The 22914-nt window shown below is 40.5% G+C and overlaps 1 protein-coding gene across 3 annotated transcripts in view; it reads right to left on the reverse strand.

The window, feature by feature from the left end:
• TPD52L1 (tumor protein D52-like 1) overlaps positions 1–19035 on the reverse strand; it is a 41970-nt gene extending 22935 nt beyond the window's left edge. For 2 of the 3 annotated variants that reach the window (XM_009325640.1, XM_009325641.1), the window contains exons 1-2: positions 18923–19033; positions 11425–11573 (exon numbers count right to left, since the gene is read on the reverse strand). In XM_009325640.1, coding sequence (XP_009323915.1) covers positions 11425–11573; positions 18923–18970 — 197 coding nt within the window. In that variant the 5' untranslated portion in view covers positions 18971–19033. Of the gene's footprint in view, positions 1–11424; positions 11574–18922 lie in introns of all 3 variants that reach the window. The other variant, XM_009325639.1, reaches the window with a different exon arrangement.
• Positions 19036–22914: the final 3879 nt, after the last annotated feature.

Below are 22914 nucleotides of genomic sequence, written 5' to 3' on the forward strand. Positions count from 1 at the left end.
TAAAAGACGTGTAGATGAGGCGCTTAGGGACATGGTTTAGTGGGCATGGTGGTGTTGGGTTGACGGTTGGACTCGATGATCTTAGAGGTCTCTTCCAACCTTAATGATTCTATGATTCTATGAATACAAAGAAGACGGAAAAGAAAGGTCTCTTTTCTCCTCAGCCCTGCTTGTCTGTCCCTAGACATAGCAAGATTGCAATGCTCTTATTTCACTGAGGCCTCATTCTCTAGCTTAACTAGTTTAATAGCTCTGTCATTCTCTTGCTGTCAGTGGACATACTCTTATATAAACTAGAGTGCGGTGAGACCCTAAAATGGACATTAATGATGCTTTAGTCAAACTATGAGCATGTAGCTTTTTGGTAAGTGTTTGGTAAAAGTTGCCTAAACATTGGTAAGTTTAGTGGGCATGGTGTTGTTGGGTTGATGGTTGGACTCGATGATCTTGGAGGTCTCTTCCAACCTTAATGATTCTATGATTCTATGATTCTATGAAAACAAAAAATAATCAAATATTCTAATGCCTGTGAGTTTATATATATCTCTATGGGCATTTCTTAAAATGCCTACATTATTGCATACAAGTCTTTAGACATTTTCCTAACAGAGAAGTTTCCTAAACCATTCAGCACAAGTGGAATTTTGCTGATGACAAAATGAAGTCCAAGACTTGACTTCCACGTCTAAAAGGTCCTTGGTAGCAGAACCTATTTATGTATAGGTTGACTGTACCTAGTAAAATACTCTGCAGATATCCTTCTGAAGTAATTTTTTTGAAAAAGACACCTCGGAGTTCATTTTATTCACAGGCCTATTTAGCTTTATGAAAAAACACCTCCATATCTTACCTTTCTGCTGCAGGTTCTTCACACTGTGTAAAACTGTTAAGAGAATAGTCCCAAACGCCCCATACAGCAGACAGACTCAATTTTAATTGAGAAACATTAGAGTCCCCTACATGTTTCTAAACATTACGTTGGTCAGAACACACTTTCTGGGAATTGGCTGAAACGACCCTGCTTCTGGCATTCCAACTAATACTGTCTTTTCTCTGTAAATCCCATAAACCCAACATCCTCCCCAGTATTTCCACTAGCAAGGAAGACATGGAGACTGCATTTATGTTCCTAATGCTTTTGACATTACGTAACAGCGGAAATCCAGCTAAGACTGTTACACAACTGGTCTTTTTTCAGCACCAACTTCAGCAAAAATGACCTTTGACATGAACCTCCCCCCCAGCAATGCTGAAGAAGAGCTTTAAGGAACAAAAAAATAACAAAGGCAAAAATGCAGTGCAACATGCAATACCTGTCAGCAGAGACAAGAAACAGTAATTTGCACCTCAGTAGAGCTCACTGATAGTTAGCTTAAAAATCAACCCCCCCCATCCCTGTCTCTCCAGCATTATGCATATCACTATGCCTTCTTCATAAATAAATTATCTTTCCACAGAGCTCATCACCTTACTGTAGCTAGTTATGCTTTGTATTGATATACAGCACAGTATTTTGGCTCAGGTATTTTTATCATCATAGTTATGTCATATTTACAGCATTCATTTGATACCTTGCCAAACACTCTGGTAACAAGCGATCTCCAAAAAATTGTCTCTGACTTCTGGGAATCTTATCAGTCATATGTAGCATTAATAATCTGAGCCAGCAATTTTCATAACCTCAGGTAACACCCACCCATTTGCAGTTTTGTTTTAATGCACTGAAGAGCTTACATAATTTTCAGAAACCTTTAAGAGCAGAAGTTGGATATTCCCAGTAAGACCTACTAACATTTATTCATTGGAAAAAGTGCTGTACGTATGGCTTAAGCCCTCCTAACACCACCGACTGCTCCAACATGCTAAGTCATCTACAATACCTGTGCACTCTCATCCTTTGAGCAGCCATTGCTGGCAATCGCTGGGCAAGTACTGACCACCCAGCTCATCAGGACAGGTGACAGCATCTCAACAGGCAGTCAGCCGTCAGCTGAAATAAGGTCAGCGACCCTGAACCTTAAGGCAGAAATGATCCAGCAGAAACACACTCAGAGAATTTAGAACACAGAGATTCAAGAAATACGACGTTACATCCAACTCATGGCATTCATTTTTACACAAATATGTCATCAGGCTCTATGCCTTTCTTACACTAATACAAAGGCACCATAACCTCCCCGAGTTTAACAGCATTATGCCAGATGCCCAGTAGCATTAGTAAAAGTAGAAACAGGCTACTTGATTTATGTCGTTAGAGTAGAAATGCCTTCTCGGTTTTTGTGGCATCTAAACATACTCCATAGCACAGAAGAATTGCTGGTAGTGGCTAACAAGGATCACATTCCATGCTTTTCACTTAGCACTTAAGAGTAAATATTTATAATGTATTTCATAGCAAGAAAGGTTAAACAAACATGGTATGTGAATTGCTGTCACAATTATAAACTTGTAAATAAAACTCACCTGTGTCATTTTGAACATTACCTTTTTATATGACATTCACATAAGAATTTCATCCATCATCTTCCAATTATGATTTGTTTTTTAAAATAGGGTATTTCTTTAACAAAAGCAATTGTTTATAAAACTGATTATTAGAGGTTATCATAAAATATGCTGATATTGCAGTTATATTCTGATAATACGCCCAACACATTTAAAAGAAGCTTTAAAGATAACTCACATCTCCAACACTGTAAAATACTAATTAGGCAAAGTAGATTTGCAGCATATTTTGACTGCTTTTTCACCTGACAGTTTCATATACTGCATTTAGGTTGTACTATCATATGACAACCAGGTCTCACTAGCTGATTTTTACAGCCAGCAAAAGCAAATGAAAGAAGATACTGTTTCATAAAACACAACGTGTGAAGGAAATAGTGCTTCATATAGAGCATAGCCAGGCAGCAGACATATAGAAAGGTCAGAGAACTAGATGTTTAAATGACCAACATCATCTGCAGGATAAGACAGGATAATCATACTGCATGCTATTTGATCTCATCTCAACTCAGTACAGAATTGCCCTTCACATGGCACAGTTAAATCTAGCCTTCCTTCATAGGTGCAGTACATGGACGGCTGACAGAAGAAGGCTACAAATATAATATTCATATTTTGCATGGCAAGCTGCACATTTGACCTACTACAGTAAATTATAAAGAATTTAAATTTAGCTTCTGTAAAATTAGTACATCTGCTAATTAGTACATCTTCATTCATCATTGTGCCACTCCATCAATGCTTGCTGGCAAAATTATTCCATCTGAGAAACCCTCTTCTGTGATAAAGCTTTCATAAGATGCAACAAAATGCAAACAATTAACAACAAAACCATACAGTAGAGCAGAGCGTGGTAGCACAAGCCATGCCCTATGGAGCTTGCTTCTTTTTAGTTTTCAAACCATTAGTCAGCTTAAGAATGACATTTCTGGAATCAATGTAACAAATCTGGGTCTCTGATAAACTCTCAGCTAGTAAACTGTTTTTCTGTTGATTTTCAGTGAAAAATGGGGCTCAGCATTAACTAAATTATGCTAATGCTCAAATGCAATAAATGCATATATGAATGGCAGGTAACGTACATAAAACATTCTCTAAGAGCATTCATATTGCCATTTTGCCCACAAATGAACTCTAAGGTGTTGTGGGGTTGGTTTTTTTTAGTGCTCACCTGAAATTAATTCCAACTTCAAAACCAAACAACAACAGATGTACTTTTTAGATATCCTTTCCTGTGCCAGGTATGTTAAGAATTAATTGAAACTGTGCTGGCACTTGGCTGGGTACATATGCCTAAATCAGCCAAAGGAAGTATGCCCCGGGTAGTTCCTCTCCCACAGAGAGAGGAAGGGCAGAGCTGAGGGAACCGAACCTCTGCAGGTCGCAGGGGACCTGCCTGCAGCCAGAAATCTGTGTGCAGCACATGGAAGATGACTGTTCAGTAGGCTGGAGAGAGTCACGGGTCAGGAAAGGTGCCAGACAAAGGTGATAAATATTCTGTGCTGTCCTGCACTGTAATCTTCAAAAACTTGGGAAAAATTGGGGATACAATTGTGTGAAAGGCACTGTTTGTGCAATGACGCACAGAACAGGGGAAAAACAAGCAGTTGTGGTACATTTAATCTCCAGGTAGAAAAGCCACAATATGTTGGCTTGAGCACAGATGAGCTTAAGACATGCCAGGCCGAAACTTCACAGTTCATCATGCCTTAAACTATGCCAATAACATTGCCTGGGGGCTCTGTCTAGATCAACAAAATTATGGAGATTAAACATATCCCAGCCTCCCTTTTCCTTTCTTCCCCTTTCCGTCCTCTCCTTTCTTCCCCTTCCTTTCTCCTCTTCCTCTCTTTCCTTTGTCTTTCTTCCTCTCCCTTTCTTCTTTCCTTTTCTCTTCCCTTTCTCTTCCTTTCCTCCCTCCATTTCCTTTTCCTTCTTTCTCTTTCCTTTTGCTTCATTTCTGTTCTCACTTCCCTTCCCTTCCCTTCCCTTCCCTTCCCTCTCCTCCCTCCATTTCCTTTCCTTTTCCTTCTTTCTCTTTCCTTTTGCTTCATTTCTGTTCTCCCTTCCCTTCCCTTCCCTTCCCTCTCCTCCCTCCATTTCCTTTCCTTTTCCTTCTTTCTCTTTCCTTTTGCTTCATTTCTTTTCTTCCTTTCCCTTCCATTTCTACCTTTCCTTTCCTTTTCTTTTTCCTTTCCTTCCCTTTCCCCTGTTCCCTTTCCACTGACCCTTTCCTGGATATTTTTAATCCTGGTCATTTCAGAGATTCCAATTTACACTCAGGCCTCCCCTCCCCTCCTTACAGTTAGATATACATACATACAGATATCTATAATATATGTGTATGTATTTTCTGGTGCACAATCATAATTACAGTGGGTTCTTCCCTGAGAAACTAACAGTATATTCCCTGATCTGGAACAGATCACCTGACATTGCTGGGCAATTTCCATTAGCTGAAGCTTCTGGTGTAAACAAGTAGACGTACATCTTTTAGGAAAGGGACAATGAGAATAAGCTAAGTTAACTTCTCAAAGTCCTTTCTCCAGCCTTATTTTCCATTACTCCGCCCTTCCAAGTTCAAGGCCAGAGATACATGTGGAAAAGTGGCAAAAAAATTGTCTTTGAAGAAGGCATGAACATTGCCTGATCTGACCCAAAGGACACAAAGTCAGTGGAAGTGGGAGGCTCCCTTTACTTCCACGTAGCACAGGCTCACACGCAGGTAATGTGCTTGCTAAAGCTAACATGCCCATTTCTTCACTTACATAACTGCTACATTTACTTGCAAATTTACAGAAGAAAATGTCAAAAGGTGATTACATGTTGCAATGAACAGAAACACCCACATTTCTTTTACTACCACTCATAACAAGTATGTGTGTGGGAACATGGTATACTGAATTCCTAAAAGTCACAGTAGGGCTGTGGTTGTCCACAAATTATATCTGACTTCCTGAGAAAATTCTGAACCTCTGGAACACATTACTATATATTTAAAGTTATACTAAAGAAGGCTGCAGGTAGCATAGATTGTAAGTCCAAAACACATGCAGCGCAACTATTATTTTCTATTTTCTCATCACCTGGCAGAAATTTGAATTACAAAATGTTAAGTTCCTACTATTTGTGGAAACACATACAATTGTCCTCAGGTTCCCTATCAGCAGAACTAAGCTTGCTCACACAGTTTTCAACTAGTAATCAACGAAGAGAGCCTTATTCTGTCTCTGGAAGGAAAGGCCAAGTCCATGTTGAATGCCCCTGTCCCAAATCTCAGCTAAGTATTACATGTAAGAGCAGAGCAATATTGAAGCCTTCCTAAAAAGGCTTCAAAAGACAGCCACCACTGCCTGGAGAAAGCCCCAGGCACTGTCTAGGAGACATGTTGTTCGGAGCTAGCACTTACAGTTCTCTTGATTCTGGCCTCTAATTCATGAGATTTTCCCTTTCTAAAACAAGTGACAACTTTTGTCTGTGAGGGCAAAAGATGAAAAGTCATTTTGAAAACATAGCTTTGTGAGATTCCTATCCTAGATGGTAGTCTTGCATGGGTCCACTTTCCATCACATGAAAGGCGTCCCAATCCCCTGGTTGGAATCACTAAGTACATGGGCTTTGAGACATTTCATTTCATTTGACTACTACAGCCCTCAAGGAGAGAATGGGTTTTCTTTAAGTTTTTAGCTATTCTAATAATTTATTGGCCATGGCAGAACTGCTGCTTACAGTGGTCTGAACATCTGGAGTATTGTTTGGGGAGGGGGCGGGGGGGAAGTTGCAGCAAAACCAACCATTTTCATCTCCCTAGAAGCTATCTCTGTAGTTACATTACTATTCCATCCATGGGTTGAAAGGTTATCCATTGAAAACAGAGGAGGCTTATGCCTTCTAACAGTTGCTAACATTTCAAGAAAGAATGACAAAGGAGCTTCTGGGAACTATTAGGCTGGAGTGAGGTTATTGGTGGGTAATTTTATAGATACAACTGCTCCTTAGAAACTCAGTAGTACCAAAATATCTCCGGAGAGGACCACACTATAAGGTCCTACTGTTTTTTTCCAGAGAAGTACAGAAGAGCACCAAATTAAAACCTGAGGGACAGACGAAACTCAGCATGGTTACAAGATACATGCTTAGCAAAGGCCAAGGTATCTTGTGGATCTGTGTCCTTAGCGCTTCATGTGAGGGACTGGTGAGGAGGATAAATCAACCCTCGTAACCTTCTCCATACATAATGCAATGCAATTCTGTAACTGCATTGAAGAATACTATTACTCGGGACCTTGACTGTCTAAAGAAAATGGGGCAACAGGAGTCTCATGAAGATCAACAAAGGGAAATTCAGAGTCCTGCAGTTTGGGATTAATAACCCCATGTGTCAGTAGAGGCTGGGGACCAACCAGCTGGAAAGCAGCCTTGCAGAAAAAGACCCGGGGTTCTGGTAGACAACAAGTTGAACATGAGTCAGCAATGTGCCCTCACAGCAAAGGTGGCTAATAGTATCCTGGGCTGCATTGGGAAGAGTGATTACAGGTGGAGGGAGGTGATCTTTCCCCTCTACTCAGCTCTGGTTAAGGCCGTACCTGGAGTGCTGGGTCCTGTTCTGCGCTCCCCAGTACAAGGCAGACATGGACATACTGAAGCAAGTCCAGTAAAGGGCCATAAAGATGTCTAAGGGATTGGAGCATCTCTCATATGAGGAAAGGCTGAGAAAGCTGGGACTGGTCAGCCTAGAGAAGAGAAGGCTCATGGGAGAATCTCATCAGTGTGTATAAATAACCTCATGAAAGGGAGTAGAGAAGATAGGGGCAAACTCTTCTCAGTGGTATCTAGTGAAAGTGCAAGAGGCAATGGGCACAAATTGAATGCAAGAAATATTTAAACAAGAGAAAAAGGTTTTTCACAGTAAGGCTAATTGAACACTGGAACAGGTTGCCCAGAAAGGCTGTAGAGTCTCCATCCTTGGAGATATTCAAAACCTGACGACATAGTCCTGAGCACCCTGCTTTAGCTGACCCTGCTCTGAAAGGGGGAGTTGGACTAGACAGTCTCCTGACATTGCTGCAAACCTCAACTATTCTGTGATTCTGTATAAAACTAGGTCAATCTGTAGAGAAGCTATCTTCTTACCTTAATGCACTACGCAGTGAAAATCTGAAGTACGGAGGCTAGAGAGAGCTGTGGGAACTTTATTGAAGCACCACCAATCAAACAGCTGTAACTAAGTAAACATACTGCATTCAGGTTACATAAAACCTTTCCTTTGTAGCAAAATGTTAATTAGAAAAGCTCAATTATGGTCTTTGTAAATATCCCTGTAAAGACATTTTTAATGATTACTTAAGCTAAAATAAATAACCTCGAAATCCGCCAACATTACCCTGCTTCTAGCATCTAAATAGAATGAATTATCTATGTTTAAAATATAAATAAAAAAACTGCATTGCTAGAAGCTATCTGAATATCCACCCACCTCTATTCACTGGAAACCTGATCTTTAAAAAGGTGTGTGGGGGAATTCATTCCAGTTGAATGCCTTACCACCATGAAAGCAAATTAAACTTGAGGCAATCATTCGCTCTCTAGTTACTGATATCCTCTATAATAGAACCCCCTGCTTTCCCTAACACATAGATTATACTAAAAATCAGTGCACTGAAGAATCGCAGAGGAAATGAACAAGGAACTTGAAAAATGAGTTATGATTCTGGACTTAATCTTCAATCTATGGAGGACATCAGCCCATTGACCTCCAGCTCTAGCTTTCCTCAGTATGAAAACTATGACTTTTTTTTTCTTTTTAATCCTAACAATCCTTCAATGACAATTTCTGACATGTACATGTCAAGCATGCTCAGGCTAACTCCTAAGCTACCCGTGGCCAACCATTTAAAATGTAAATGCTTAAAAACAGTCAGAATCTCAAGTATAAATTTAGTCATTCCAGGTGGCGTCCGTCCTGTGAGTTAGGTCATGAGTCTGAACTAGTTGTTCAGACACACTTTACAGAACTGTTTCTGAGAGAAGTCCACCCCTCTGCCTCTAAGTCCTCTTTAACCCTAAGAATGCATCCCTAAATGGAGAGCTTAAAAAGATTATTAACAATAAGAGGACAAAAATTTGGTGCCTAATTGTTCTCTGTGGCTTTGAAAAGTTCCCCATTAAAGAAAAGTGGTTTTAACTTCTAGAAAAGCACAGCAGCTACAAAACCCAGTAAGACTGAATGAAAGCAAAATTTGCCTCCTTAAAAACAGGTCTTTTTAAAATTTAAAATGACTAATTGTGGATTTAGAAGCCTAAAGTACAGGCATGTAAATATTTTGAACTTTTATTTTTTAAAACAGGCTTTTCATCCTTACTAAATCAGAGAATCTTAATGAGTAATGTTATCCCATTGCTATTTTGGTGCAGCAACAATGAATCACCTCTATTACTTAACGCATCCATTCTGAAGAATGCCAGATTACCATGATTTGTACTGGCATTAGTGTACTGGCATGAGGGTCAGCCAGAATTATATAGCAGTTGGACCATGGACATCAGGATTTTCAAGGGCACAAACGGACTCCTGCTGCTCAGTTCCACATAACTACTTGTGGACACTCATCACCTAATGGCTTGCTGTTTTTGAAACTCATCTTAAATAAAAAGCAGCAGCTACCATACTGATGAAGTCTCCTAAGTCTCTCTATCCTTGTGGAAACTGTCAACATTGTGAAGGGAAAATTAAAAGCTATCTTGGAATTTGCTACCAAATTTCAAGTAAAAATGAAAGTTTTTGTTTCAAAATTCTGCTAGTATCTCCCACTAACTCTAGTTCAGGTGTCTTGTGCCCCTCCTCTCTTCTAAAGCTCAGTGTCTCTAGACTATCCTCTCCTAGCACGTGCCAGACATCCTCACCAAGCCAGCATGGGTGCCCCTGTTAATAACATGTCCTGAGAAATCGGACCTAGCTGAGAAACTGTCCAAAAGTTAGAGATAGGAGACATACAAACTACATTGCCTATTAAGGGGTTTATGCCTTCTTTGACTTCTCATTAAAAAACAAAGAATGATTATTTTAATGTAAAATGTACATTTTTACATATTTTTTCCAAGTCTCTGTCAGGGCCTTGAGTGCACAAAGAGGCACTGCAAACTCTTCCCCCCTACTCCCATGGGTTTGGCTGCCTGGGCTCAAGGCCAGCTCCGACACTGCACAACTGTGTAACCTTGGGTAAGACTGTGGTGACAGTGCTGTGTGAGAAAGAGTTGGGAGAAGCCTTGTTAGGCTCCCCCCGCCTTTGCTTGGGAGCTACGCTAAAGCATAGACTGTGTTTAAGTCCTTGGTCTTTGCCTGAGGTACGTTACTGGTGCCTGTATCTGGCCAGGTACCTCACTGATCTTGACCCACAGATTTGACTTCCTGGTTTGACCTTGGACCTGGCTCATCACTACAGACTCACCTGGAGATCTGAACTCTTCCCTTGACCCTGTTTACTGTCACTGGACCTGCTCTGCTCTCTTTGTTCAGGTACTGTGTGATTGCTCCTGCATGGGTGATGTCACTGCCCTGCCTGCCTTGCTGTTGACTCCCAGCTCAGCTGCGTTGTGGAGCAGCTCACTCTTGCTTCTCCCTAGAAGTGTCAAATTCAGTTGTCAATTGAAAAAAAAAATCAAATAACTTTTCAGGCAGCACTTGATGAAAGGTGGGTGGTTCTTTCTACCAATGTTGCTATTAATGCAGCCCAAAAAATCTTAGAGGAATATGGTATGTTCATATGTGTAAGTATAAAGATCAGTATGAAGCTGAGACCAGCCCCTCAGTAATTATCATGGCCTCCCTAGGGCTTTGGAATTCTTAATTTTATTCGCCATCTCTCTCAGTGACGCTCCATCAGAGATACAGAGCAAAAAGTGTTTGAAGCTTACAAGTAACACTACCTGTTCTGGGGTTTGAACATTTTTTTTGTGGCAGATTCAGGATAGGTCTTATCACTGTGTACATATGTGTATTTTTATGTGAGACAAAAGGCTTGAACCAGGAGTTCCCGGCAGCAAGCTGCAGCCCAAATAACCTCCCTCCCCTGCTTCCTCATCCAAGAACTGGTGCATTTTTAAAAGGCATCCTCCTGGAAGGCAACAACTGACTTAGACTACAGAATTCCACAGTATAATTGGTCTGGTTCAAAAAAAAAAAAAAATCAAGTTAAAACCATTTCAACAACAGCAGTGGAGTAACAGTTCTTCACATTTTTGCATTACTTTTCACCCTGGGAACCCAAAGCCGCTTACACATTACACAAGGCGAGTTTCACTGAACACTTGTGAGCTAGTTACCCATTCTGCACAGTGGTAAACCAAGGCCGTGAGAGGCTTCAGGGACTTGCCTAAGAACACGCTGCTGGAAAGTAACAAAAAACTCGATGTATGTAGGTCTTATGATAACCTCAAAGATGGTACAGTTACTCCAACAATTTTTTTTGTTTCTTTTGGACAACCAAAAGCAGGAATTAAAGAGTCACACATCAACCAATCCTGCCAGTATTCTTTATAATTCAGATGATGGTATTACTTTTTTTAAATAGCTGTCAATGTTTACATTGACTCTTTTGGAAGTTGAAAAATATAATACGTTGAGATTAAAAAAGATTCTTTCTCTCCTCAGTAAGGACTCTGCAGGAAGATAACCTTCTCAGTGCCACGACAGTTTCAGCTGCTGTGATTTTGCAGGACACCGTAGCAAAGCATGTTGCTGCTGTGGAAGGGTTTTTTCCAGGTCTCCTTGCTCTGAGATGCTTGACACGTTTGTCCCTGCCATCTACTCCTCCTGGCAGGTATTTCAATTGCTAAATTTCACACCAGGGCTCATCAAGACAGTACCCCCAACATGCTACACAACATATAAGAATGAACTTGTGCAAGGTCTGTACTCACGCAGAAGTGGTCTGCATATCATGCCAGCTTTTGCTGAAGTTCTGCTTCAGCTCATTCATCAGACTTATGCCAAGCTTTTGTTTAATTTCAACCAGGTGCTTTTCTTTGGCTGCTAGCACTTGCCGCAAAGTTGAAATTTCATCCTCTAGCTAAGAGACACAAAGCGGGGGGAGAAAGGAGAAAGGTGTTAGCCTGTTCCCACAGAATGATAAACACATACGATGTTAAGAGATTAAATGAATCTCACATAGACTTGCATTTTTCATAGGTGACTAGAGAGACAGAGAGATTCAAATGCTCGTGGAGATCACAAAGACATGTCCAGAACAGAGCTGACACTACGTTAAATGAATGTCTTGAACTATTCCACCTATGTGCACCATCATACACATGCATCTGATAAGAGACAGAATTCTCCAGTAAGGAAATGACTACTGAGCGACTCAGCCAAGATCTGCCTTAGAGCATTAGGAGTCTCAAACATCAGCTCTCCATTCACTAGTAAAATGGGAAGGGGCAGAACAAGAGAAGACTGGATAATTCAGACAGATATCTCTCTTTGAATCCACAGGCTTTTAACTTCATATTTCCATTTTTTTAGTCTTCCACTTGTGAAAAAAATAGATGCAAATTCTTAGGAGCAGGTTAAAAAAAAATTGCATGATAACATATGACTTGGGGGTATCATATATCCTTGTCACACAAGTTTTATCTACATATTTTAGGCCCTACATATTTCAAAATAGTAAAATAAAAATATATAGCAGATGGACTGTTAACATGAGTGAACGTGTCCTACCCAAAGCATAGAATCATTCAGAAGACACAGCAGAATAGTCTTTTCAGAGCTCCTAGTCATTTACCAAACTGTGCGAAGTTGTGAAGACACCATTCAGCCCAAACAGAGGGATACAATTCTCCCTGCAGTGGACATGATTTCAAACATTTAAACCAAGCCAGCGTTTTAGCAAGGCAAGGACCAGAACACTTAACTGAGACGAGGGACCACTGAATCAGCCTGCCACTGGCTCAGGATCCTCCCCCCCTCGGGCAGCGCTCCTGCGAGCAGGGTTTGCATTCTTCATCCGGAAGCCTCCTAAGCAGCACAAGAGGTACTGAAGCTAACAAGGGCAAGTGACACCAGAGCAGCTGCCTTTCACTTCAGGTTTAGAAGTTCCCTTACCAACTGTGTTCCCTCCTCCATATGTTAATAGGATAACATATGGTAATGTATCTGATTACCATATGTTAAGTTCCCTGGAACTACAGTCTCCCTGTGATTTAACACCATAGGCTGCAGGGAATGAGGCAAGCACCAGCAGAATAAGTTGCTGACCTCCAGGGCTATATTTAGGATGTCAATACCAGCATTATTTTTATTTTACACATTCATGCCTTCTACTTCCCTGTAAAACTGGCTGCAAGCTCATTGTTCTTTAAAAGTCTCACCCTTGAATCCCCTAGCTATCAGTTTCTCTTTTGTCACTACCTACTGTCTAAATTTTTCAAGCAGCTCAAAAATTAAGCAGCAAGACTATGAACACAAGGCAAAATCATGACCTCAGTGAAGCAGATACCAGTATTCACCGATGCCTGTGATGGCAACACTTCACCAGTAGAATACATAACAATCCAAAATTGCTTTATTCCTTCCCATGTCCTTTACGCTCCACTATATTCCTAACCTGCAAATGAAACGCTGCCAAGAGGCAGCATGAGTTTCTCTTCTGAGAGGATAACTGGTTAAATGCTTACAGAAAGAAGAAATCACAAATGTCAGCATTCCTCAGGCGGCAGTTCAGAGCTCCCTTTAGTTGTTTCCCACCCACAGCAAACCCCTTAGTGCACAAGCCTGCCTGAGTAACACTGCTGAAGAACTTAACTTAAACCAATACGAGTGTGCTTACAGGTACTTAAACATTAATGCTTTCCATGTGGGCTAGCACGAGTCTGATCATTAAGTACCTGGAAATGCAAACATTCACGAGCTTCTATTAAAATTACTTTCCATCTGTTCCATTGAATAGCCACCTAAAGCTGTAAAGCCCTAATCAAGCATCAACCATGTGCTCAATGGCGTATGTATGAACAGTATTTTTGACTGTATTAAAAACAATAAATTATTTTTCTTTAGAGATCAGAGTCTGGTTTTGATTTGACAAAATCCTCCTCAAGTTCCATCATTTTAAAATAATGGAAGATACAAAGCCTCTCTCAAGTGCTCAGATACCAATGACTGAAGACTGTGAAGTAGGCAGAAAGGATTAGGGACTTACAATAGGATCTTGAAAAGCATTTAAGCAGGTGACATACCCAAGTCCCATGAAAGTCAGGCATCACCTGCTTAGGCATTTTTAAAAAGTCCACTGTTATAAATGCAGACTCCATTATGAAACTAGGGTTTAAGTCAACAGAAATACAACCTTCTAGTCCTCACGTTTCCCCTCTTTCTAAGTGCAACAGAGTAAGAAGAATAGAGATGCATCATATAGGGACAAAGTTCCCTTCTCCCTTTTTGAGGGCTTAGGAATCAGAGTTAGTAGCCATTTTTTCTTTCCTCTATTATTGTGCGGGACACGTACAAAAGCAAGAAGAGGAGCTGACCACCTAAGACATTACAATTCCCATGATTAGCTGACATGAGTAACATGTAAATCACACAAAGGTGAGACCCCAGGAAAAAATCCACAACTACAGATAGATCTCTGAAATCCGGGACTGACTAATAATATGGAAGAAGGACAGTGAAGTCCAGCACACAAACACAAAAAAGTATTTTTCTTTGTTTTGCCTTTTTGATTTTTTGGGGGGAAATTGTATGTTTTAGAGGGTTGAACATCCTTTTAAGATGGTGGCATGCCTGAAAAAAAACACCCCGCTACTTCTCCAACATATAAACTTTTCCATTTTTTCCAGTAGACACTCACAAAACAGCTCATAAAAAACAAACCAGAAAGTACTTATTCAGTAAAATGGAGCATTTTGGATAAACTACTATTAATAAAAAATGTCGGTTGGTATTCTCTATATTCTGAGATACACACAGTACTACGTAAATGTGGGGGTGGAAAGGTTCAGCTATTGGTTGGAATAATACTGATGAATGGGTTGAATGGTAAGCTGAATTGTAAATTCAGTATTTATCATGCTTTTTTTAAGGATCAAGGCAGTAAGCAATTAAAATATTAAGGGGCCCCAACAGAAAACAGAAGCCAGCATAGTTAAATGTGTACTTCTAAGTTAGATTAAGCATCCTTTTTCCCTACCACTACACCACCCAAATGTGTAGTGCCCTGGCCTGGCTGTTTGCACAGCCCTCCTCACCACGGGGAGCTGGACCAGGTAAAAGCCATCACAGAAAAAACAAGGGCCATTTTTAAGCCAGATCAGTTCCCAGATCCAGTGTGGAGACATACGCAAGTACCTGTGTGGGCACGGCACGGGGGCAGGAACAAGTGGCTGGAGATGGAGAAGAGAGGAAGGCAGTGATCAGTAAAAGCAACACAAGCAGTACATCCCTCGAGGTCGTGGTCTGTGGTATGTACCACAGGGCAGACATCACTACTGAAAGGAAGGCAGACGTGGCTGTTCAGAAGTGAGAACTATCTGAGGGACAGGCTTTGTCAGGTATTGTTTAAAGAAATAAAAAGCAAGTTACGCAACCAACACCAGCAGCATGACAATATGCTGGCAAAAACTTTAGAAGGAGCAGGCAACTACAGCAAAGCCAGCAAAGAAACTGAGGCCACGGTCCCCTGACAGGGAGGTCTTGGAGCCAGTTCTGTCCCAAGGAACTCCCACTGGCCCCTGTGAGCTGGTACACCCGTCTTCGGTTGCACCACCACGATTCACCCCTGCACAGCTGCGTCACACTAGCTCACAGCACAGCACCTCCTAGTCACGCTGCCAAAACCAGCCAGGAGGCATGCAGGTGAAAATAGTAGGGGTAGAAAGTTTGAAAGGGCAGTGCCACGAAAGCTGTCACATCGTGGAACCATGGCTCAGAAATACCCTGGATCCTCAGGGCAGGCTCACACACTTCACAGGTACCACCGTGGCAGCCAGACTGCAGCACACATCTGCCCGCCTGTGCTAGAACTGAACACCAACTCTCTGCATAGCTATATCCTGTAGGAAAAGCTGGAAAACATGTAACAGACAAAAAATGTAATACGGAAGGACCAGCCGTATCACTGGCGGGAAGAGCTATGAGGGGGTACTTGATAACAGAAGGAAGTCCATTTTGTGAGGAAGAAAATAATCTTTTCCTTCATTTCATTGGCTTTCAAAAAAACCCCACAAGCCTGCATCTTCTCTATACCGTTCTTTCACATAATCCTTTTTATGTCAGAAGACACAAAGAAAGTTACAGCAATCATAGAGAAAAACTGTCTCACAATGAAGCCAATCCATGCGACCCTTAAATTTTGATTAGCTATTGTATTTAGTAAACTAGGGATTGTTATTGAATTGTTACCCTTTTTCAAAATTGCTGAGTATTATAACATGTATACTAAAATGCATAAAATATTTGTAAGGAAATGCGAGCACCTTACTATAGTAGCCTTTTAAAGAAAGTAGTTGTAACTGTGAACAGAATAATATAGCACAAAAAATAACAGGTGCTTCACCTCTGAACCAAATCATATAGCTCAAATTTTACACCTCCAGGCTGAGTACCTGTTGATTTATAAGTTTTTCCTTGGGTGAACAGCACCCAGAGACATCAGGGACACTCATAAATAAAATTAGCCGTAAGTTTGCAGAAAAAGGTACTCACATCTTTCCTCAAACTGGGAATAAACATGCAGTTACACACATAGCTGAACTTAGAACCTGTGCATCAGCTAGAAAGCTTGTAGATCAAACCAGATAGCTGCTTTTGTGAAGGTATGGGAGGGGGAAGACAGCAAGGAGTAAATGACTACTTTGATGAGTGTAATGGAAGGACAACTGACAGCAGCGAGCAAGATAGCTCAAAACCTCAGCCCCCATCATGACTCAGGAGTCATTGTACAATGACTCCTCACCATGCTCCTCACACTGAGGGAGGAAGAAGGAAGAAAAAAAAGAAATCTGTTCTGCTAACAAGCTTCTGGCCTTAGGTAAATTTTTCGGGCTACAATTTTCTGCTATTATTCCAAAGTATCAGACTGACCTCTGTTAATTCAAATGACTTAGAAGTCACACAACACAGGTGCTCATAACAGCTCCCCATTATATCAACTATGAAGTGATTGCAGCATTAAGGAAGATTTGAACCTTTCAGAAGAAGAAGAAAGGTGCTTGTTTCTGCAAGCTCAAACAAGTATTACCTAACACATAAGGACATGGAAGAAAACAAAACTACCACCAGTGGGGCAGAGGGGGCTTGAAAGTAAAGACTAACAGCTTTTCAAAAGGAAACATTAGCCAATTCCCACAGAGGTTTCTTTCTGAAGGAGTCAAGGTCTTACACATTTTTTACAGTCTTTTCTAAGAATCATAAGCCTCATTTAAGTTTAGACTTTGTTCACTCTAAATTCAAGTTTTCTAAACCTTTCTTAGCATAATTATTAGTTTTATTTTGTTTTTAAGCATAAGCTGTAGGCCAGTAAACTGCTGCGTGCAATTCAGAAAATAATTTCTAGGTCAGCCAAGATCATAATATTTGAAACGCAATCTCTCACTGTGTATTGGTACATGAATTAAAGCATTTCCACCATGAGCCACTGAGAACTCTCTGCTCCCACGGGAATCAGCAAGCAGGAAGGATGCCCAGAAACTCTTGAGATTAATTCTCTTAGAGAGGCATATCATTCTCAGACGGTTGCAGGAAGTTCTTTTTTTCTTCCTTGTTTCCATCTGCCTCTTAAGGCCCTTTCACCACAAAAGAGAAGAGAAGAGAAGAGAATCACAGAATGGCTGAGGTTGGAAGGGACCTCTGGAGGTCATCACGTCCAACCCCCCTGCCCGAGCAGGGCCACCTAGAGCCAGTTGCCCAGGACTGTGCCCAGACATCTCCAAGGATGGAGACTCCATAACCTCTCTGGGCAACCTGCACCAGTGCTCAGTCACACTTACAGTAAAAACGTGTTTCCTGATGTTCAGAGGGAACCTCCTGTGTTTCCGTGTGTGCTCATTGCCTCTGGTCCTGACGAAAAGCCAATAATGAACATCCCAACTCCTATCTCATCGCTATGTGATGAACTGAACATGTAAAGTTTCAGCTTCCTTCTTATTATTTACAGATGTGACAGGATCAGCAAAGAAGTAAAAACTAACTAGAACTCAGAAACACAGGGCTTGATAAAACAAAGTGAAAAAACAGTCTTTTGGTTTTGGTTTCACTAGAAAATCCTAAATCAGAATGAAGGTAAATGACTTGAGAGTCATTAAGAATGTGACTTCTTAGAGTATTTAATATTACAACTTAATATTAATTTAAATATTTCTGTCGTATGAAAGACAGGGATCAATCTCTACAAAAGAACTGTCCTCTAGATGCACCCGTTCTGTGTATAATAGCAGCAAATGCTTCACAGAGCACTACGGAACCATTATGAAGGAATGTTTTTTCCCTAGCCAGTTTACACTTTGAGGGTATATGCTCACAGTCCCAAATTTTGGGTTTCCTAATGTTCAAATGGGTTGTTATTTTATTCTTGCTATATGAAGTTTCCAACCTACTGTCTTAAAAATTCATTATTTCAATTAAGACAAAAACAACTCCCCTCCCTTCATACAGCTGTCATTTCTGTTACTTGTCTCATATTTAAAATAAGTAAGCCCTCACTTTTTCCCATTCTCTCCTTTTCCATTTCAGAATTTCACTTCTGTTTCTGCGGTATTCAGCAGCAGTAATTAAAACTGAATCCACCCCCCCATTGTAGACTGAATCTAGACAATCTCTTTAACCTTTGTAATAAAAAGACCACATAGTTCACACCTTTTTCCTCCCATCTACTTGTTATTAAGTATTATTTTTAAACCCCTTCATGGTATCATGACATCTCCTGAAGTTCTTTAATTAGGCAAACAACAAATGCAAACCAAAACTATAACCCTCTCCAAACACATCAGTGCCAAAGAAAACTAAAATATGGTGAAATTACTGTGCTTATCGTCATCAGTCTCTTCTGTAACCATCATCATCAGCTTTTCCTCTGAGCACCACACAAAGAATCTTTTCCATCAGGTGTCACAACCACTGTAACAACAATACCATAGATCTAATAAGAAGAACACCTTTCATTCTTTATAAAGGAAGGTTTATAAATAAAGACACGTCTTGACTAAAATGGTAAGGTATATTTAACTTTCTACAATCATCGAGTAGAAGATATTTAATCTTCAAAAAATACCTAAGGAAATTAATTGCTTCACATTATTGTAGCCTAGAATAATTTTACTAAAAAGGAAGAACATACCTTTATGATGTGTACTTCATCCCACAATTAATATATTCCAGTTTAAGGAAGCAGAAACAGTAACACTCACAGAAATTCAAATTCATTACCTTGGCTAGCTCAATCTTTAACTCTTCTTTTTCTTCTTCAGAAATCATATTGGTGAAATCAACATCAGTGACCACATCTTCATCTGCTTCATGCAAAGACTGGGTTTCCAACAGGCCTTAAAGTAAAGAGTTAAAAGGTCAAGACAACCATTATCAATTATTTCAGCTATGATACTGACCTCCCCTAAAATCTAAGAATGATATAATATTCACCCACTAGGAAAAAAACAAAGAAAAACAAAACAACCTTTTCCTGCTAAAAGTCATTTGGATTCTGCTCCTCTCTGCTTCTGAAAAGCTATTGGAAGTATCAGATGGTAATGTCTGCACAGAAGCAATTTAATATGTGAAATCACCGTTCATTCCCAGAAAGCAATCACCTTGGACCCCACTAGTCCCTGACGAGGCATTTCCTTGCGTCTAACAATACAGAAGAAAAAAAAGGAAAAAAGAAAGCTTTTTCTTCAAAATAAGAAAGCTGGTTAATGTGGATCACTGATGTTAATAGTGAATAGTACACTGAGCAATATAGGAAGCATATTACTAGCCAAATTTGCTTTAAAAGTACCTCCGATTGCAGCAATTTGAGAACCTTACAGATGTACACAGTTTGCAGAAGTAAATGCCATACCAACTGTTTGAATTTTCTAAATGTTAGAGAGAAGCATACCTTGATCGCTCAGTCTAAATCTGTGAAAGGTGAACAATTATACTGGACCTCCAGTTACTTTCTTCTTCCGCATGTCCAAGATCAGGATCAGTATGTATGATAACCAAGATAAGCACATACATAAATGTTTGTGAGACCTGGGCCTGCCTGGTATAATTATACAGAGGAAACAAAATACAACCTATCTCCCAACCATTCAGTAACGAGAAGAATGATTGCTGGGGTTCCAGCCATTAATAGCCTCTCATTCTTCATTGTCTGCACGCAAAACAATGCAAAACATGAGATAACAGAAAACATTCTCACTCCTTTGGAACTTGTTTTAAAGTTCTCAATCTGTTTCTGTTGTGGAAGAAAATTCTCCTCTGGGCTACACCTGGGACAACAATTTTCCCTGTATTTCAGTTCTTTAGCAGGGTAATCAACCATCTCAGCTGACTCTTGACATCTGTATACTGCTTAATACAGAGGAGAACAACTTCTTTCCCAGGTCCACAGAGGCTTGTATACTCTATTACACAGAAATTAGAATTTAACTTTGTTAAGTTTTGGCAGTAGGGAATAGAGGTTACAAGCAGCAAGTCTGGAGTATTCAACAACTTGAAATTGCGTACTTAATATTTTCATGCAGAAAGCAAAACTCCCTCCAGCTTTCTGTCATTTCTTCCACCTAGAGTCCCCCAGTGTACCTGGATTTCCTCCTATTTAACTGAACAGAACTGATTTGAGTCATACCATCAACTTCACTGCAGAGCACAATGTGGTGAACTCAGTCTTGTTAATTACAACCTCCCCTGAGTGGGAAGATAAAGAGCAGCAACACAAGTGCTGAACCCCTGCCTGGCACCATACACAAGAATAGAGCACCACCCTTAAGCACAAAACCTTTTAAAAACCATGAAAGCATATAGAAGTAGTTCACACCTTAGCTATTACCCAAAAAGCAGCTTGCCAGGAAAACCTAGATTGCCAAAGTCACAACAAAAGACAAGCACATTTATTCAGTAGGAATACTCCCAAAACACCTTTATTAACACCCCTCCATCCCTAAACACAATTGTTGTTTGGTATTTGTTTGAGGATTAATAGTGTTGCTATGGGAATCAGGCTAAACTTAGTCCCCATGGTCTTGAAAGCAGTCTCTTTTTTCATGGATAGAGGAGCAGCATTACAGGGCAGCTCTTGTAAATGGCAGAAGGAATCTCAGGGGCAACAGGGTTAAGGCTGAAAACCCTTAAGGAAAGTCTTGGGGTAGATGTGAGATGAGGCAATCTTGGAGCAACTGATACTTGAGCTAAAAAGAAGGCAGATCTGTGCCCAAGGGACAGCATTAGTTTGGGCTAGAATTGCTGGACAATGGTTAGATAGATATGGAAGCCAACATGGGCCAAAATCACCGAAGATGACTGAGTAATACTTAACTAGACCCAAAGGTCAAGTTCAAACTTTAAGATTGAACTGAAATTACAATCCATTCCAAAATAGCACATGCATGTCAATCTTCTGCATGATCCTCTGCAACCTCATCCAGTGCCAGTCCCAATTCTTATCTCTTGCTTCTCATCCAAGTCCTCTAAAATCTAGTCTGATCCTTCAGTCTCCACCTTCTTGCTCAAGCCACTACCAGGGTCCTCTCCAATGGTCACTGTCCCTCCACAAAGGCTTTGCTTCAGTCACCTCACAGCTCCAGTCTGAACATCTCTCCACCATACTGTGGGTCGCAGTCTTCTTTCAGTCAGTCTCAGTTCTGAACTTCCTCACATGAGCACTATCAGGAGCAATCTACTCTCTCACTCTTCCCTTGCTGTTCTCAGTCACTGTCTTTCCTTCAGGATCCTTGCTTTTTCCAGCCACACCTAGTAGCTCTCAGTCCTGGACTTCACCTTCTGCTGCCATTCTACTTTGTTGAAGACAGCTTCACTGGTATCCTCTCGCCACTTACGACTCACCACTTCAGTCCTGGGCCAGGTCTATCAGTATAGGTAGTATGCTTCACTTCTAGTGCTAGGTCATCTGAACTTCTCAGGCTCTTTTCCCCACTTGAGCAACAGAAACTCATTTCTTGAATCTGACCTGAAAAGATCTCTTCGCCAGTCGCTGGGGCTACCCTCACAGACCATTTCTCTAATTTGCCTGTCTTAGTCTTCAGCTTAGGAAAGGGAAGAATAAAAAACTGAACACATCAGGAAAAAAACAGGCTTCCTGTGGCAGGAGAGATCTCAACTCTTTCCATCTATTGAGAATGTAGACATAGAACTCTGTCCCTGTGATTTATATCCTAGAGAATTTAGTATCCACAATTTCAAGCAATTGCACAGCAAAGTATACAGGCAAGGTTCCCAAGACTTTGTTCTTCTTAGTCTTTTTTTTTTAATTTATGTGCCTGTCCCTATTTCCTCTCTAATAACCACTAAGTCCTGTATTAGATTTCAAACAGTTAGAGGTCTCTTAAAACAAGTTTAAAGAAAACAGTCAGTTGGTAAAGAAGATTTAAAGTGATTTCACAGAGAGGATGCTAGATGACCTCATCCTTATATGAGGTATCAGAGAAACCAAACAGGGAAGAAGGGTCATTTATAAAAATCTGTTTTACAACAACAGAAAAAAATGTCAAAGTTTGTACTTCTGAGCACCACAGCATCCATTCCACCAAAGCACACCTTCTGTGAGGTTCTTACAGCATCTTACCCAGGAGGACTTCAGCACAGCCTCAGGAGGAACTACAGTATTAACTTGATTCAAGGAAGTCAGCCAACCACAAGACACAAATATGGGAAATTAGGCTATCAACATTTTCCTACTCATAAGACAACTTGTTAGTTTTGCAGTCTCCAAGGAGAACAGAAACCTGCAGCAAAATTCACGCCAATATATATAAGAATTGGTAATGATTTTGGTGGTAAAACAGCTCCTATTGCTAGTATTGCTGACCCCAAAATATGCTCCCACATTCTACTCTGTGCAGGAAGCACAGCCTCCTCTCGACCTTGTAGGGACCTCTGTAGGGTCCTTTCAACTAGGCAGCCTGGAAAATATACCTTTCAGACATGGGTTATAGATGCACCAAGTACAGAATCATAATAGAATACAAGAGCTCAGTGGGATTGCTGATATGTCTTGAATTAACCACATGAGTAATTCTTTAAGAATCAAGGAACAAGGTAGGATCCTATTTAGTGTGTTTAATCTAGCTACACATTTTGTTAAACACACTTAATCTAACTATTCATGAAAACACACACAAGAATGAGTTGATTCAGATAAATGGTTAGAGCTAAGTCCTAGAATCTAAGTATTTTTCTACACTATATAGAAGAGTGCC

The sequence above is a fragment of the Pygoscelis adeliae genome, unplaced genomic scaffold (genome assembly GCF_000699105.1).
Source record: "Pygoscelis adeliae isolate BGI_AS28 unplaced genomic scaffold, ASM69910v1 Scaffold54, whole genome shotgun sequence".
Lineage (NCBI taxonomy): Eukaryota > Metazoa > Chordata > Aves > Sphenisciformes > Spheniscidae > Pygoscelis > Pygoscelis adeliae.